Source organism: Callithrix jacchus, chromosome 7 (assembly GCF_049354715.1).
Source record: "Callithrix jacchus isolate 240 chromosome 7, calJac240_pri, whole genome shotgun sequence".
Classification (NCBI taxonomy): domain Eukaryota; kingdom Metazoa; phylum Chordata; class Mammalia; order Primates; family Cebidae; genus Callithrix; species Callithrix jacchus.
In genome coordinates, this window is record NC_133508.1 from 11791120 (window position 1) to 11805753 (window position 14634).

The 14634-nt window shown below is 48.5% G+C and overlaps 1 protein-coding gene across 1 annotated transcript in view; it reads left to right on the top strand.

Moving 5' to 3' along the window:
* Positions 1-14634, top strand: part of ADARB2 (adenosine deaminase RNA specific B2 (inactive)) — a 468076-nt gene that overhangs the window by 310373 nt on the left and 143069 nt on the right. The window contains exon 2 of the mRNA XM_035306764.3: positions 63-149. Within this exon, the coding sequence (XP_035162655.2) occupies positions 63-149 (87 nt within the window). The remainder of the gene's footprint in view (positions 1-62; positions 150-14634) is intronic.

The window sequence follows — 14634 nt, forward strand, 5'->3', positions numbered from 1 at the left end:
AAATCACTGAGTTTTTCGGAAGCCTCGTGTCAAAAGTGCATTTCCTGTTCTTTTCTTTCCAGATAAAGTAAGCATACTGTCAACCTTCCTCGCTCCCTTCAAGCACCTGAGTCCTGGCACCACAAATACAGAGGATGAAGACACCCTAAGTAAGTGGCTTCCCTTCCCCAAAGTACACAAAGGCCCCTGTGTCATGTGTGCAGGGATTCCCCAGCTGTCCCCAAAACCTGAGATACTTGGAGTCGTCTCCGGGGGAGGGGTCTGTTTGGCCTTACCTGGAGAGACAGTAGACAGTTTTCTGTTCTCATTCTGCCACAGAGTCCCATCTTCTCCTGCAGTCCCACCCACACCTGCAGTTCTGTCCTCCTCTGTAATCCTCTTCTCATTTGAGCTCCTGTCCTCACCCAGAATCTTGTCTCCACCTACAATCCTGTCTTCATCTGAAGTCCTATCCTTACCTGGAGTCCTACAGTAACCTGCAGTCCCATTCTCCCTAGCAGTCCCATCCTCACCTAGAATCTTAGCCTCACCTGCAGTCCCCTCCTCACCTGCAGTCCCACCCTCACCTGGAATCTTAGCCTCACCTGCAGTCCCCTCCTCACCTGCAGTCCCACCCTCACCTGGAATCTTAGCCTCACCTTCAGTTCCATTCTCACCTGCACTCCCACCATCACCTGGAATCTTAGCATTACCTACAGTTCCATCGTCACCTGCTGTCTCATCCTCACCTGGCATCCCTTCCTTACCTAAAGGACAGGAAAATGTCAGTAAAGTCTGTGGGACTGAGAACCCCAGGGATTCCAAGAAATTAACCGGTTTTCTTGGGCTATTCTCTCCTCTCCTTCCTTTGTTTTTCCCTCCAAACCAGAAAGAACAATGGTCAGTGTCTTAGAACACAGGTTGTACACGTATTTAACAAACAAAAGGCTGGATGGGAGCCTTCCTGTGCAAACATTTCTGGTGCATGAAACTGGAGAGGGCCCAAGCAGTGTCCTGAGGTTGGCACAGGTTGGTTTAGGAAAGGTATCTGAGCGGTGTCTCAGAGGCAGACTGCAGGGGTGAGGATCCAGGAGTGTGTGGCTGCAGGAGCTGGCCTCTGGGTTCACAGCAAATTGTGTGGCATTTAACAGAGAGGACGAGACATTCCACATCATGTGGACAGCTCCTTAAATTTTAACACCACCTGGCAGTTGGCTCCTTTTTCAACCAGGAAGAGGTCAGCACATGCCTGTTGCCATGGGACAGGAGGAGGTGAGGTGCCCCTGGGGTGGGTGTGGTGGGAGGGTCTTCAGGGGATGCTATGCACTTTGCCATCCACCTGGGAAACACAGCCCCTTAACAGCCCACATAATCATTAACCACATTGTAAAGAGAGGTCGTTCCATAAAAGCACATCACAGCCTTTGAGTGTCAGGACCAGAGTGAAGGTCAATGCCCTCTCTTGGACCCCTTCTCTTCGAGACGTGGAAGGAGGGAATTAGGAGGAAGGTGTACTGGCTCTAGAGAGGGCTCAGCCCAGCCTTGAGTTGAGACTCAAGTGAAGCTTTGACCCAGGTCACTTCTGTTCTCTGGTGAGCCAAAATGGAAAATTTCCAGATTAGTCCATTTATTGATCACTACTTCCGAAACCTGGGATAGAGAAAGTAAAAGCACACACCAGACCTGTACATGTGTGCATACACACACTCCAAGAGCACACACAGACATGTGTGTGTACACATACACACACCAGGAGCACACACACACATGCACACACACACCCCAGGAGCACACATGCACATGCACGCACACCCCAGGAGTACACAAATACACATGCAAACACACCACAGGAGCACACACACACATCCCAGGAGTACACACACACATGCACACACACTTGAGTGCACATACACACATAACCCAGGAGTGCACACACACGCACAAACACTCCAGGAGTACACATACACACACCCAGGAGTGCACACACACACCCCAGGAGTACACACACACACGTGCACACACATGCACACACTCCAGGAGTGCACATACACACACACCTCAGGAGTGCAAATACATCCCAGGCATGCACACACATATGCACACACACACACCCCAGGCATGCACACATGCACACACATCTCAGGAGTGCACATACACACACCCCAGAAGTGCACATACACACCCCAGGAGTGCACACACACATGCACACACACTCCAGGAGCACACACACAATCCCAGGCGTACACACACCACACACACTCCAGGAGTGCACATAAACACACACCTCAGGAGTGCACATACACACACCCCAGGCATGCACATACATATGCACACACACACCTCAGGAGTGCACACACACACACCCCAGGAGCACACACACACACATCCCAGGAGTACACACACACATGCACACACATCTGCATACACACACCCCAGGAGTGCACATACCCCAGAAGCACACATGCACACATACCCCAGGAGCATGCACATACACCCCCAAGCTGAGCCTGAATGTGGACAGACGTACCTGGAAACGTGGAAGGGGAAGTCACTGTTTCCTCCTCCTCCACACCTGGAGCTGCTGGGATCCTGGCTGGAGCTGGTCTCCCTTAGGAGAAAAGAAATGAAGCCTCAGCAAGGGCCAGAGGATGTTTGGGGCACGGAGCAAATGGTTTATAACTTACAGAGCACAGCAGCTGCCTTTCTGTAGCAGCCAGAGGCCAAGACCTGGAGAAATAAACTGCCTGGCTGCATGGGAAAGTGACAGCTCTGCCCCCGAGACTCCTGAGAGACGGATATACCCACCCCACGTAGGAGCTTCTCCTCCCCTCTCCCCTTCCTTAAGTACCCCTACACTGGGCAGTTAGGAGAAGAGGGGGCCTGAGGAGGCCAAGACTTTCTGGAAGACTCTCAGGCTCTGTCCTGGCAGCCAAGCTGCCTTGGGCTGTGAGCATTAGCTCTCAGAGCCTTCCGCTAATGGGTAGAAACTTAGAGCTAACAATAACTTTACATTATTTACAATAGTTACAATGCTCTTGAGAAGCTTGAGAAGCCTCATTTTCAACCAGTGAACTAGTTGCCCCGCTTTGTGTGATGCAGTTTATTTTAGTTATTTTCATAGAAAGACAAATCCACAAATGAATCTGCCCTCCCTTCACAGCTCCCCACAGCATTCACTGCCGGTGCAGCCTTATCCATTTGCAATCCAGATGCACTGGAAGGTAGAAAAAGAGGGGTGTGTGTGTGTGTGTGTGTGTGTGCCATGTACATGTGTCATGGGTGTATGTGTGCATGTGTGCTGTCTGTGTGCACAGGTGTGCATGTGTGGTATGTTTGGTGTGTGCACATATGTGGCATGTGTGGGTTCACATGCACGTGTCATGGGTGTATGTGTGCATGTGTGTCTGCACAGGTATGCATGTGTGGCATGTGTGGTATGTGGCATGTGTTGGTTCACATGCACATGTGTCATGGGTGTATGTGTGTGTGCTGTGCACAGGTGTGTAGCATGTGTGGTGTGCGTACATGTGTGTGACATGTGTGCGTTCATGTATACATGTGTCATGGGTGTATGTGTGCACGTGTGGCATGTGTGTGGTGTGTGCACAGGTAGGTGTCCATGAGTGACATGTGTGGTATGTGCACATGTGTGGCATGGGTAGGTTCACCTGCATGTGTCATGTAAGTATGTGTGCATGTCTGCTATTTGCGTATGTGTGCATGTGTGGGGTGTGTGCATGTATATGGTGTGTGTCTGCAAGTATGCATACACATATGTGAGTAGCAAGTGGTGTAGTAGGAGCACACATGACCTTGCCCTGCCGCCTCCAGTCTCCATGTTTCACACCCTGTGAGTCTGTGCTCCAACAGAAGCACAGTTCCCATCCCACCATGGCGTGGATTCCACCTTTGGGGAATCCAACAGGCTTCCCTGTGGATGCCAGAACCTCGCAGAACCATGGCTTTTGTCTGTGGCCGAGCGCCCTCATCTGTGGGAGCTTGGTGGGGGACAGGCTTGCTGGGCACACACCATGCCCTGTACCTATGGCAAGTGGGCCAGGTGCCACAGGGAGAAGCCCGTCACTCAGAGGCTGGTCTGAGCTGAGTGGACTGAGCAACTGCATGTTTCTAAGTCATGTCTGCCTGGGCAGTTCACTCTGAGGACCTTTCTCTTCCAACACTGAGAAGCCATGAGTGCCTGTCATCTGTCCTCTGTCACCTCTCTGATGTCCACTGCTCAGAGGTTGGGGTCCAACCCAATTCTTTGGGGAAGAGCTGAGCCCATGGCTGCCCAGAACAAAGCCAGCCCTGGGCCCTGGAGTTGTGCTGGAAAGGGGTCTCCTGACAGCCACACCTGCTCCTTCCTGAGTCCCACACACCCCAGGCCCAATCCTGTAGGGTCCCATGTGATGAGTCTTTGAAGGAGGCCCTTCTGCAGCTGCCCAGCCTGCCAGTGAAAACTCTGCAAATGCCGGGAGCCATTGCCTCCCACCCCCCACCCCAGCCTCCCTCCTGCTGCTTCCAGACCCTCTGCCATATCCTGGAGAACCCAGGCACCTGCCTTCCCATCACTAAGCCAGGCTTCACGTAGGGAAAGGGCTGCTGGGCCGCAGAATAACCTTCACCAGGAACAACATTATCTCTTCCAATGTAGCGTGGCGCGCCACCTGGCTGGCTCCCAGGAGCCCGTCTGACCCACAGACACGCAGCATCATTATTAGTGATGCGTGCGGTCCCAATGATGCCATGAAGGGGAAGCCGGGCGTGCATAACGGCCCAGCAGAGGACAAGCAGCAGGAGCCAGAGGAGAGGACTGCCTGAGCTCTGGAGCCAACGCAGCCCTGCACACAGCGGGCAGAGGGCGGCCAGACCCACCAGCCCGGCCCCACCTGTCCCGGCCCCACCTGCTCTCCACCAGCTAGGACATCCGGCTTTGCACAGCCAAGGAACAGCTTTCATTTGGAAAGCAAAACTTTCACCACAGTCATGACAATGTAAAATGCTGGCCTTTCTCCCTAAATTGCTGTCCTTTAGTGCATTAAAACTTGAAAGTTAGCAACACATTTACAGATACCTTGTATCAACCCGGCACCACTTTTACAGACACTTTGTATCAACCCAGCACCACATTTACAGACACTTTGTATCAACCCGGCACCACATTTACAGACACTTTGTATCAACCCGGCACCACACTTACAGACATTTTGTATCAAACAAGGTCACATGTGTATGAGGCTTAGGAGGACGCATGAGAGAAGTGGATGGAAATCATTTCATTTTGCATTTTCCCATGCAGATGCCTCCCTGAGTTTTCAAATTGCTCATGATCATCCTATTACTGTGGCTTGCGGTATTTATCTAATAGTTCCAAATTATTTGCCTGCTTTTCTCGGGAAGCCACAGTTCACAGATGCCTCATATTCTAAGAGGTCTCTAGGGTGAGGTGCTTGGCTGGGGTGCAGAGGCAGGAGGACATGCCAGGGTGTGGGCAGCCACCCACAGATTCTCACTGGGAGTGGGTTTCAATAGGAAAGGTGTGTGGAGTCCACATCAGGAATTTTTCAGGGGGAGGAAGTGTGGTGTGAGCCCCATTGATGGGCAACAGGTCAGGTAGCTACCCTGTTCCCCCAGGGCCACCATGCCATTTTGCTCTCTGCCCAGCTCCCCTAGCATTTCCCATAGGGTTGATGTATATGTACACATCAACACACACATGCACACACACGCACACACACACATGCACAATTACATGTGCACACACCTGCACATGTTCAGGCACACACTGGTACACACACTGGTATGTTACACACTCGGGCACTGTTTACCAGCTGGAGCCCTCCAGGGGCCGGTAAGAATAAGTTTCCAGTCTGAGTAAGTGACTCTGAGGAGCCTTAACCAACAAGGGGTGTGTGTGTGTGTGTGTGTGTGTGTGGAGACAGAGATAGACACAGAGGGACAGAGACAGAGAAACACAGAGGGTGGATTCTCCTCTTTTCTGCTCTTTTTCTGCTCTTTTTCTCAGAGCTGCTTTGGCTAGGCAGGGTCTGTTTGGGTTCCATATGAACTTTAGGATTATTTTTTCTAATTCTGTGAAAAATAACTTTGGCAATTTGACAGGGGGGTTGCATTGAATCTGCTGAGTGTTTGGGGCAATATGGACATTTCAGCAGTATTGACTCTTCCAATCCATGAACAGGATGGTTTTCCATTTGCTGTGTCTACAATTTCTTTTATCGGTGTTTTGTAGCTCCCCTTGTTGCTATCTTTCATCTCCTTGGTTAAATGCTAAACCTTTCTAAGAACCCTGGTGTGCAGCAGACATAGCAAGTGGTTCCCCATCTGCCCTGGTGTAAGCACATGAGCTCCTTGCAGAGCTACTCCCAGCTCGAACACACCATGAGGATGTGATTATGACTGGCTAGAATAATAATTATTTGGGATAATAAATTTCAGAGTGAACTGAAGGAATCACCAATTTTTATATTCTATTGTGAACTGTCCATTCGAATTGTTCCAAATGTAAACAAATGCATTTTCCGAATCACACCGTTTTTAGAATGCAAGCCCCTCAAACCTCATGATCCCAAATTCCTGTCACCAGCCTGGGAGTGGGCCCCACACCTCCCTCTTCAAACCCTCAAAAGGTGTTCGAGGCTGACATGTCTTTTGTGGTCATGATTATCATCACAAAAACAAAGGATGTGTTCTGAGGGCCTGCAACATTTGATTGGTCATGCCGAAACTTTTTTAAAATTTTGTTTCATTTTATTTTAGGCTTAGGGATACACGTGCACGTTCATCCCATGGGTATACTGCACCTGGTGGGGATTCAGCTGCTGGTGTATGCATTGTACTGACAGCTTCTTTTTCAAACCTTACCCCTCTCCTACTCCCCTGCTTCTCAGGTGCTCAATGTCTGCTGTTTCTGTCTTATGTCCATGTGTACCCACTGTTTAGCTCCCACTCATAAGTAAAAACATGCTTTTCTGTTTCTGAGTTCATTCATTTAGGATAATGGCCTCCAGCTCCATTCACATTGCTGCAAAGGACATAAATGTACTCTTTTTCATGGATACATAGTACTCCATGGCATATATGTACCACATTTCTTTATCCATCCCCACTGTTGATGGACATTTAGGTTGCTTCCATGTCCTTGCTGTGGTCAATGGTGCTGCGGTAAACATACCTGTACACTTGTCCTTTTAACAAAATGATTTCTTCCTTGGGTAGATGCCCAGCAGTACAATTGCTGGGTCAAACAGTGGTTCTATTCTTAGTTCCTTGAGAAATCTGTATACTATTTTCCATAGAAGTTGAATTGATTTACCTTTCCACAAACAATGCACAAGCATCCCCTTTTCTCTGCATCCACACAAACATCTTGGGGTTTTTTTTGACTTTTTAATAATAGCCATTCTGACTGGGGTAAGATGATATCTCAATATGATTTTAATTTGCATTTCTCTGATGACAAGCATTTTTTTCATATGCTTGTTGGCTGCTTGTAGTTTTTCTTTTGAGAAATGTCTGTTCATGCCCTTTGCCCAATTTTTTGTGGAGTTGTTTGGTTTTTCTCTTGCTAAGTTGTTTGAATTCCATGCAGATTCTGGATATTAGTCCTTTGTCAGATGCATAATTTGCAAATATTTTGTCCCATTTTGTAGGTTGTCTGCCTACTGTGTGTGCGTGTGTGTGTGTGTGTGTGCGCGCACGCGCTGTGTAGAAGCTTGTTAGTTTAATTAAGTCCACTTTGTCTATTTCTGGGTTTGTGAATTTCCTTTTGGATTCTTCATCATCCATCTTTCACCTGGGTCAATGTCCAGAAGTTTTTCTGAGGTTTTCTTCCAGGATTTTTATAGTTTCAGGCCTTGTGTTGAAGTCTTTAATCCATCCTTGAATTAATCTTTGTATATGGTGAGAGATAGGGGTCCACTTTCATTCTTCCGCATGTGGATAACCGGTTTTCCCAGCACCACTTATTGACTAGGATGTCCTTTTCCCGCTGTCGGCTTTGTTGAGAATCAGATGGCTGCAGCTGCGTCACTTTCTCTGTGGGCTCTCTGCTCTGTTCCATTGGTCTGTGTGTTGTCTTTGCATCAATACCATCCTGTTGTTACTATAGACTTGTAGTATAATTTAAGGTCAGGCGATGTGATGCATCAGGATCTGTTCTTTTTCTCAGGAATGCTTTGGCTATTCAGGCTCCTTTTTGATTCCATATGAACTTCAGGATGGTTTTTTGTAATTCTGTGAAAAATGATGTTGGAATTTGATAGAGATTGCATTGAACCTGCTGAGTGTTTGGGGCAATACGGACATTTCGGAAATATTGATTCTTCCCATCCATGAGCATGGGCTGGTTTTCCATTTATGTGTGTCTTCTACAACTCCTTTCATCAGCGTATTCTGCAGCTCTCCTTGCAGCTTTCATCTCCTCGGTTAAATGTATTCCTAGGTATTTTATTTCTGTGTGTGTGGCTATTGTAAATGAGATTGAGTTATTCATGTAGTTCTCAGCTTAAACATTATTAATCTATAGAAATGCTACTAATTTTTGTACATTTAGTTTGTATCCTGAAACTTTACTGAAGCCATTTATCAAGTCTAGGAGTCGTTTAGGGTTTCCTAGGAATACACACATTTATGTCATCAGGGAGCAGAGAGTTTCACTTCCTCTTTTCCAGTTTGGATGTCTTTTATTTCTTTCTCTTGCCTGATTGCTCTGGTTAGGGCTTCCATTATTATTTTAAGTGGAAGTGGTGAGAATGGACATCGTCTTGTTCCAGCCCTTAGGGAAATGCTTCCAACTTTTCCCCATTCAGTATGACGTTGGCTGTGGGTTTGTTATAGATGACTCATTATTTTGAGGAATGTGTCTTCAGTGCCTAGTCTGTTTGATGGCTTTTATCATGAAAGAATGTTGGATTTTATCGAATGCCTTTTATATGTCTATTGAGATGATCAAATGGTTTTGTTTTTAGTTTCTGTTTGTGTGGTAAATCACACTTACGGATTTGTACATGCTGAATCATCCTTGCATCTCTTGATCATGATGAATCATCTTTTTGATGTGTTGCTGAAATCCCGCATGCTGACTGTCTGACACATTTGACAGATCATGCTACAACTCTTCTACACACACCGTCTCCGTTGATCCAACGAGGCCCATATGGTAGTTTCCATTTATGAACTGCGTGATGGCCCAGGTCATACTGCCAGTCCCTGGCCACTGGAATCCACATCTGCCCCCTAGAGACAATGAGCTCATTGACCAATCTGTGCCATGAGCTTTGGAGACAGCTTCCGGAGAGAAGACAGGGACAAAATACAACAGTGGGAACCAGGGCAAAGCTCAGTGTGCCTGCTCTGGGGATCACAGACAGAGGGGATGACTCAGAAGGCAGGCACCAAAGACAGAGCTGGTGGGCCATCCAGTGGGCTAATCAGGCTTTATGAGCCTAACCAAAGTCAGACTGACTTTTTAAAACGTATCTTATTGTGTATGTTTCAGGTGTACACCTGATGTTTTGTTACACTTATACTTAGTAAAGTAGTTACCACAGCCAAACAAATGAACACCCACACCTTCCACTGCCTTTCGTGTGGGAACAGTTGCTGTCATCTTCCCTGCTGGCCAGTGGAAACACCTAGATTCAGGGTGCACAGAGAAAGAACGGGGGTTTGGGACACAACCCAGGGGCTAACTTCCACAGGGCAGCACGAAGAGGGGAAGCAGAGAGTCCCCCAGCTCCCTGCCTGTCCCCAGGCTGTGGCCAGTTGAGTAGAGATCCTGGTGAGTGCCACAGGGTCGCAGGTCACAGGGCGAGCTCAGCTCCCACCCTCACCCAGCCCAGCCCCATGACTGTCACAGGGTCACAGGGTCACAGGGAGAGCTCAGCTCCCACCCTCACCCAGCCCAGGTCCCATTACTGTTACATGGACACAGGGTCACAGGGCGAGACCATCCCCATGACTATCACGGGGTCATATTGTCAAGATTTCTCCCACTGGGCCCGAGGCATCAAAAAGGCGAAGCCTGTTTTTCCCTTCATCTGCCTCAGTCACCCACACCAGTCCCTGACTTAGAAGGTTCTGGAGGGTTTTGTGAGAATGAACACTTGCCTTGCCAGCCAGAGAGAGGGAGGCATTGTTGTGTGTGGAGGGGCTCATGCTGAGGGAGCAAAACACGCTCAAGTGGGGAGACATGACCCCCCGCCACAGCTTGAGACTCACAGACATGAGCAGGTGCCCTGGAATTCCTGCAAAGTGCACGAAGAAGCACAGGGAAAAAGACGAGCAGGGAGAGGAGCTGGGCCCAGACAGAGAGAAGCAAGGTGGGTGAGGCACGGGCAGAGGAGGGTGAGAAGTGTCTGCCTCGCCATTTCCCTGCTGGGTTTTTTAAATGCATCCAATGTTCACCCACAGCTGACTCTCACTTCGCCCATTAGATGTGCTGCCTCTGTTCATACCTTTAAGAACCTTACAAGGCAAATATTTTTAAAATCTTCATTTTCTATCTTAAAAAATCAGTTGGCCAGACTGAGTGCCATGCCCAAGGTCACACACCCTGGACGATGGAGCAGAGCCCAGAGCAGCCGCTGTGCCCCCAGACCCCACAGCTACGTGCAGAGGCCACTGCTGGGAAATGGGAATTGGGGCCTGTGGAGAGGAGTCCAAACCCTAACTGGGTGATATCACCCCCAGAGGGCCCAGCTGGTGTGTCCAGGGCAAGGCCCTGAAGTATGCCCTTATTATCAATTATTGATTATTATGAAAGAGGCCCTCACACCACCATCTGACATTCATGGTTTATGCCAGGGAAAGCTTTAATTCTGACAGTCATAGGACATTGAGTCAGGAAGAGGCATTCGGTGCAGGCAGAGGCGAAGTGTTGCTCTGTGAGCTCCGATCTGAGATCCAGCAGCCACTGTAATCACACTGACAGGCTTGTCCACCCCCACCTTGAGAGAAATCAATAAGAAATTACAGAGTACCAAGCAAATTTCTACACAATCTGGTATGGGGTGAGGGGGTCGATCATGTTGGGTTTTTGCTTCATCTTTAAGTTCAATTTGGAAAATCACATAGTTAATCGCATTTGCTACCCCTCGGCCTGAAACACACTACACAGCAGAGCTCAGTGCTACATGTATACCCAAAGTGCATAATGATTAACAAAAGCATTTGCACTCAGCACTTTCTCTTTGGAAGGCAACTGCTCCTCCTGCAATCGACTGTAAGTGAATGTCACGCACCTGTGACTTATCAAGCTCTCAGATCCACATTTTGAACAAAATTATCTCCCCAGGCCTAATACTTTTTTAGCCGCAATTGCCAGAGAAAACAGAACCACCTCACAATTCAGAAAATTCAAATGAGAAATAGAGATTTTAGCAAACAGAGAGCACTTTCAAAGCAGAGCCCAGAGCCTTCTTGCAGAAGCACCCCCGTGTGGTGATAGTTGAGGCCAAGGGACGAATGTTTTCACCCCAAGCCAAACAGCCAGGCAACATGCAACCTGAAAAGAACATGCTCCCATGTCAGGATACCTCACGAAGACACCTGATTTTGAAAGGCATCTTTTGTGCCTTTGAAATTGCATGTTTTTATTATTCTCCAACAACAGTGTCATAAGCTGTGGGGCAGGGAGCATGGGGCTGGGCCAGCCAGGTCTTATTCCTGCTTGGTTCTCAGGCCACGTGGAAAGCAGGGTCACATATCAACATCCAGCCACAATCAACTTCTATTTCCAAGCTGTGAGTTAGCTGTAAAAATTGCCGCACGTTTCCACTTGCTTAATGAGAAAAAAACTCATCCACACCCAAGAGCCTCTCCCCACGGACAAGGCTGATGAGCGAGGGGAAAGCCTCTGTGTTCTCGCCAGGGACGGGTCACCGTCCGGTCAGGGGCAGCCTGTGGGCTCAGCTTCATCTTCCTCTTACAGAGAGCCCAGAAAACTCTGTTATAGTATAGAGGCCAAGACAGTGATGGAACTAATCCGTTTCCACAGAATCAGCTTTATAGCAACAACACAGATGAGGCTGATCTGAGATGCCTGGGACCGAGCTGCACCTCAACCAACTAACAAACTCTGCAGCCTCAGTAAAGGAACCTCCTTACTGAGCAAATCGGACACTAATACCCTCCCCAGGGCAATGAGAAGCAGCAAAGTCCAGGTTATGCATGAGCCAGGCCTCAGAGAGGGGCAAGGGCACAGCTCACTACTGTAATTCACAGAGTATTTTGTAGTAAACCTGCATGCAACCTTCCAGAAGCACATTCACGGTGAGGGCAGTATGGACTGGGCAGGTCATGGGGCCATCCATGGCTGAGATTCCGTAATGGAACAGCTTTGCCAGAAAACAGTGGTCCATCATGGTCAGTCCAGAAAAAGTAAATCGTCATCAAATGCATCCATCACTCCAGCTAGCAAATGATGATTTTGCTCAATTGACTTCAGAGCATTTTCTGCCAAAGAAATAAAGCACTGCAGACCCAGGTGAAGCCACCCCCGGCTCCTCACTGCACTTCCCTCCTGCAATCCCCAGGGGAGGCTGGACTGGATCTTTATTACCCACTCATCCGCACCCTTGTCACGGATGACTGCATGAAAAATACAGAATGTTGGTGTTCTTATAACTTATATCAATAATATCCCACCCTATGAGTTATTTTGCAAGTCAATTGTATTATCTAGCATGCTATTTCTTGAGATTCAGCTACACTGAAGCATATAGACATAGTCCATTAGATGCAACTGCTGCATAGTATTCTATAGTGTGGTTATTTCACTGATGAGTCACCATTCCTCTAACCATAGGAACTTGCACACTTTCAAACTTTTCAGTTTTGTGAAAGTATGCTGCAGTGAACGTCTTGTTCAGCTCTGCCTCAGTGTATGAAGGTTTCTCAAGCATACATCTCCAAGGGCAGAATTGCTGAGTAATGTGTGTGTTTCTTTATTCATACCCAATGCTCCCAAAATGCTTTCCAAAGGAACTGTACTTGTGCTCATGACCACCAACCTGCGGTACATACCCTGAAACACTGGGACATTACAGGCCTTTTTAAAGTGTTTGCCTGTCTGATGAAGGTGGCAAGACACCCAGGGGCAGAAACCAAGCGAGTGGCCTGGGTACCTGCCAGGGACCAGCTTCCAGCCCATCCGGGCTATCATCATGCCTTCCTCCCTATGTCTGATTTAAAGTGAGAGAAAAGTGACTCTTCCTTTCACTTAACACTTAAGGGCCATAGCAGTGGTATTAAGTGGCCTAGTTTCACTACTGGGGCTTCTCGGGGAGGCCTGAGCAGAGGGAGAGAGACAGGGGACTGGCCTGTCGGCGGAGCAGTCAAAACACACACAGCACTTACTAAGTTTGCCGTCTTAAATAGGTGCAGTTCATGACACCCCAAGACAGTCACCATAGCAACATCAAAGAACACTCCATCAGAGGGCACCGTAATGGGTAACATAAGGGGAAAGTTTGAAATATTTTGAGAACAAAATGTGGCCAGGCTCAGTAGCTCATGCCTGTAATCCCGACACTTTGGGAAACTGAGGTGGGTGTATCACCTGAGGTCAGGAGTTCAAGACCAACCTGGCCCACATGGCAAAACCCCATCTCTATAAAAATACAAAAATTATCCAGGCATGGAGGCACGTACCTGTAATTATAGCTACTCAGGAGGCTGAGGCAGGAGAATCACTTAAACCTGGAAGGCAGAGGTTGCAGTGAGCCAAGATTGTACCACTGCACTCCAGCCTGGGCAACAGAGTGAGATTATGTCTCAAAACAAATTACCAAACTGTGACACAGAGGCATAAGGTGAGCACGTGGTGCCGATAGAGTTACTCAACTCAGGGTTGCCACAAACCTTCGATGTGTAAATAACACGATACCTGGGAAGCAAAACAAAGAGGTGTGCCTGTATTTAAATCATCTCTGGATTACTCCTAATGCCTCATAAAATAACAATGCTACGTAAACCATTATTATGTTGTATTGTTTAGGGAATAATAGTGAGAAAAAGTCTGTATACGTTCCGTAGTGATTCATCCATTTTTTTCCCGAATATTTTCTCTCCGTAGTTAGTTGAATCCACAGATGGGGAACTCAGGAATACGGAGGACTGACCATATTTACCAAATAGGTGTGCCCAGCCTCTGGGGGAAAGACCAGGGACTCACCCAAGGCCTCAGTGCCTCAGCCAGGCGGGTTTCAGGAGACACCATCTGTCTCGCCTCTGGTTGTTAATGAGGAAGTAGAGTTTTGGGGCTAGATGCCGAGAAGCATGAACCCCCTGCGCCTCAGTACTGGGGACAGGGGGGAGGGGGGCATTGGGTACCGGGCCTGGAGGTCCCTGTAGCAAGTGGGAAGGGGGACACTCGACTACACCACCTCAGGAAAGGCCTCTCTGACTTTTAACCTTGCCCAAAACTCATAAAAAGTCAGGGCCACTTGTGTGTTAGGAGCCAGCACAGCCGCACTGAGAACAGGGAGGAGGACACCTCCATGCCACAGGCCTTCAGCAAGCGCCGCTAGGGACACCATACCGCTTCTCCGCGTGGGCCATCGGCGCCCAGGGGTGCGCTCCCTCCTGCCCTACTCCCTCTGGCGGCCACGGTCATTTCTCAGGGCGCTGGGGGGC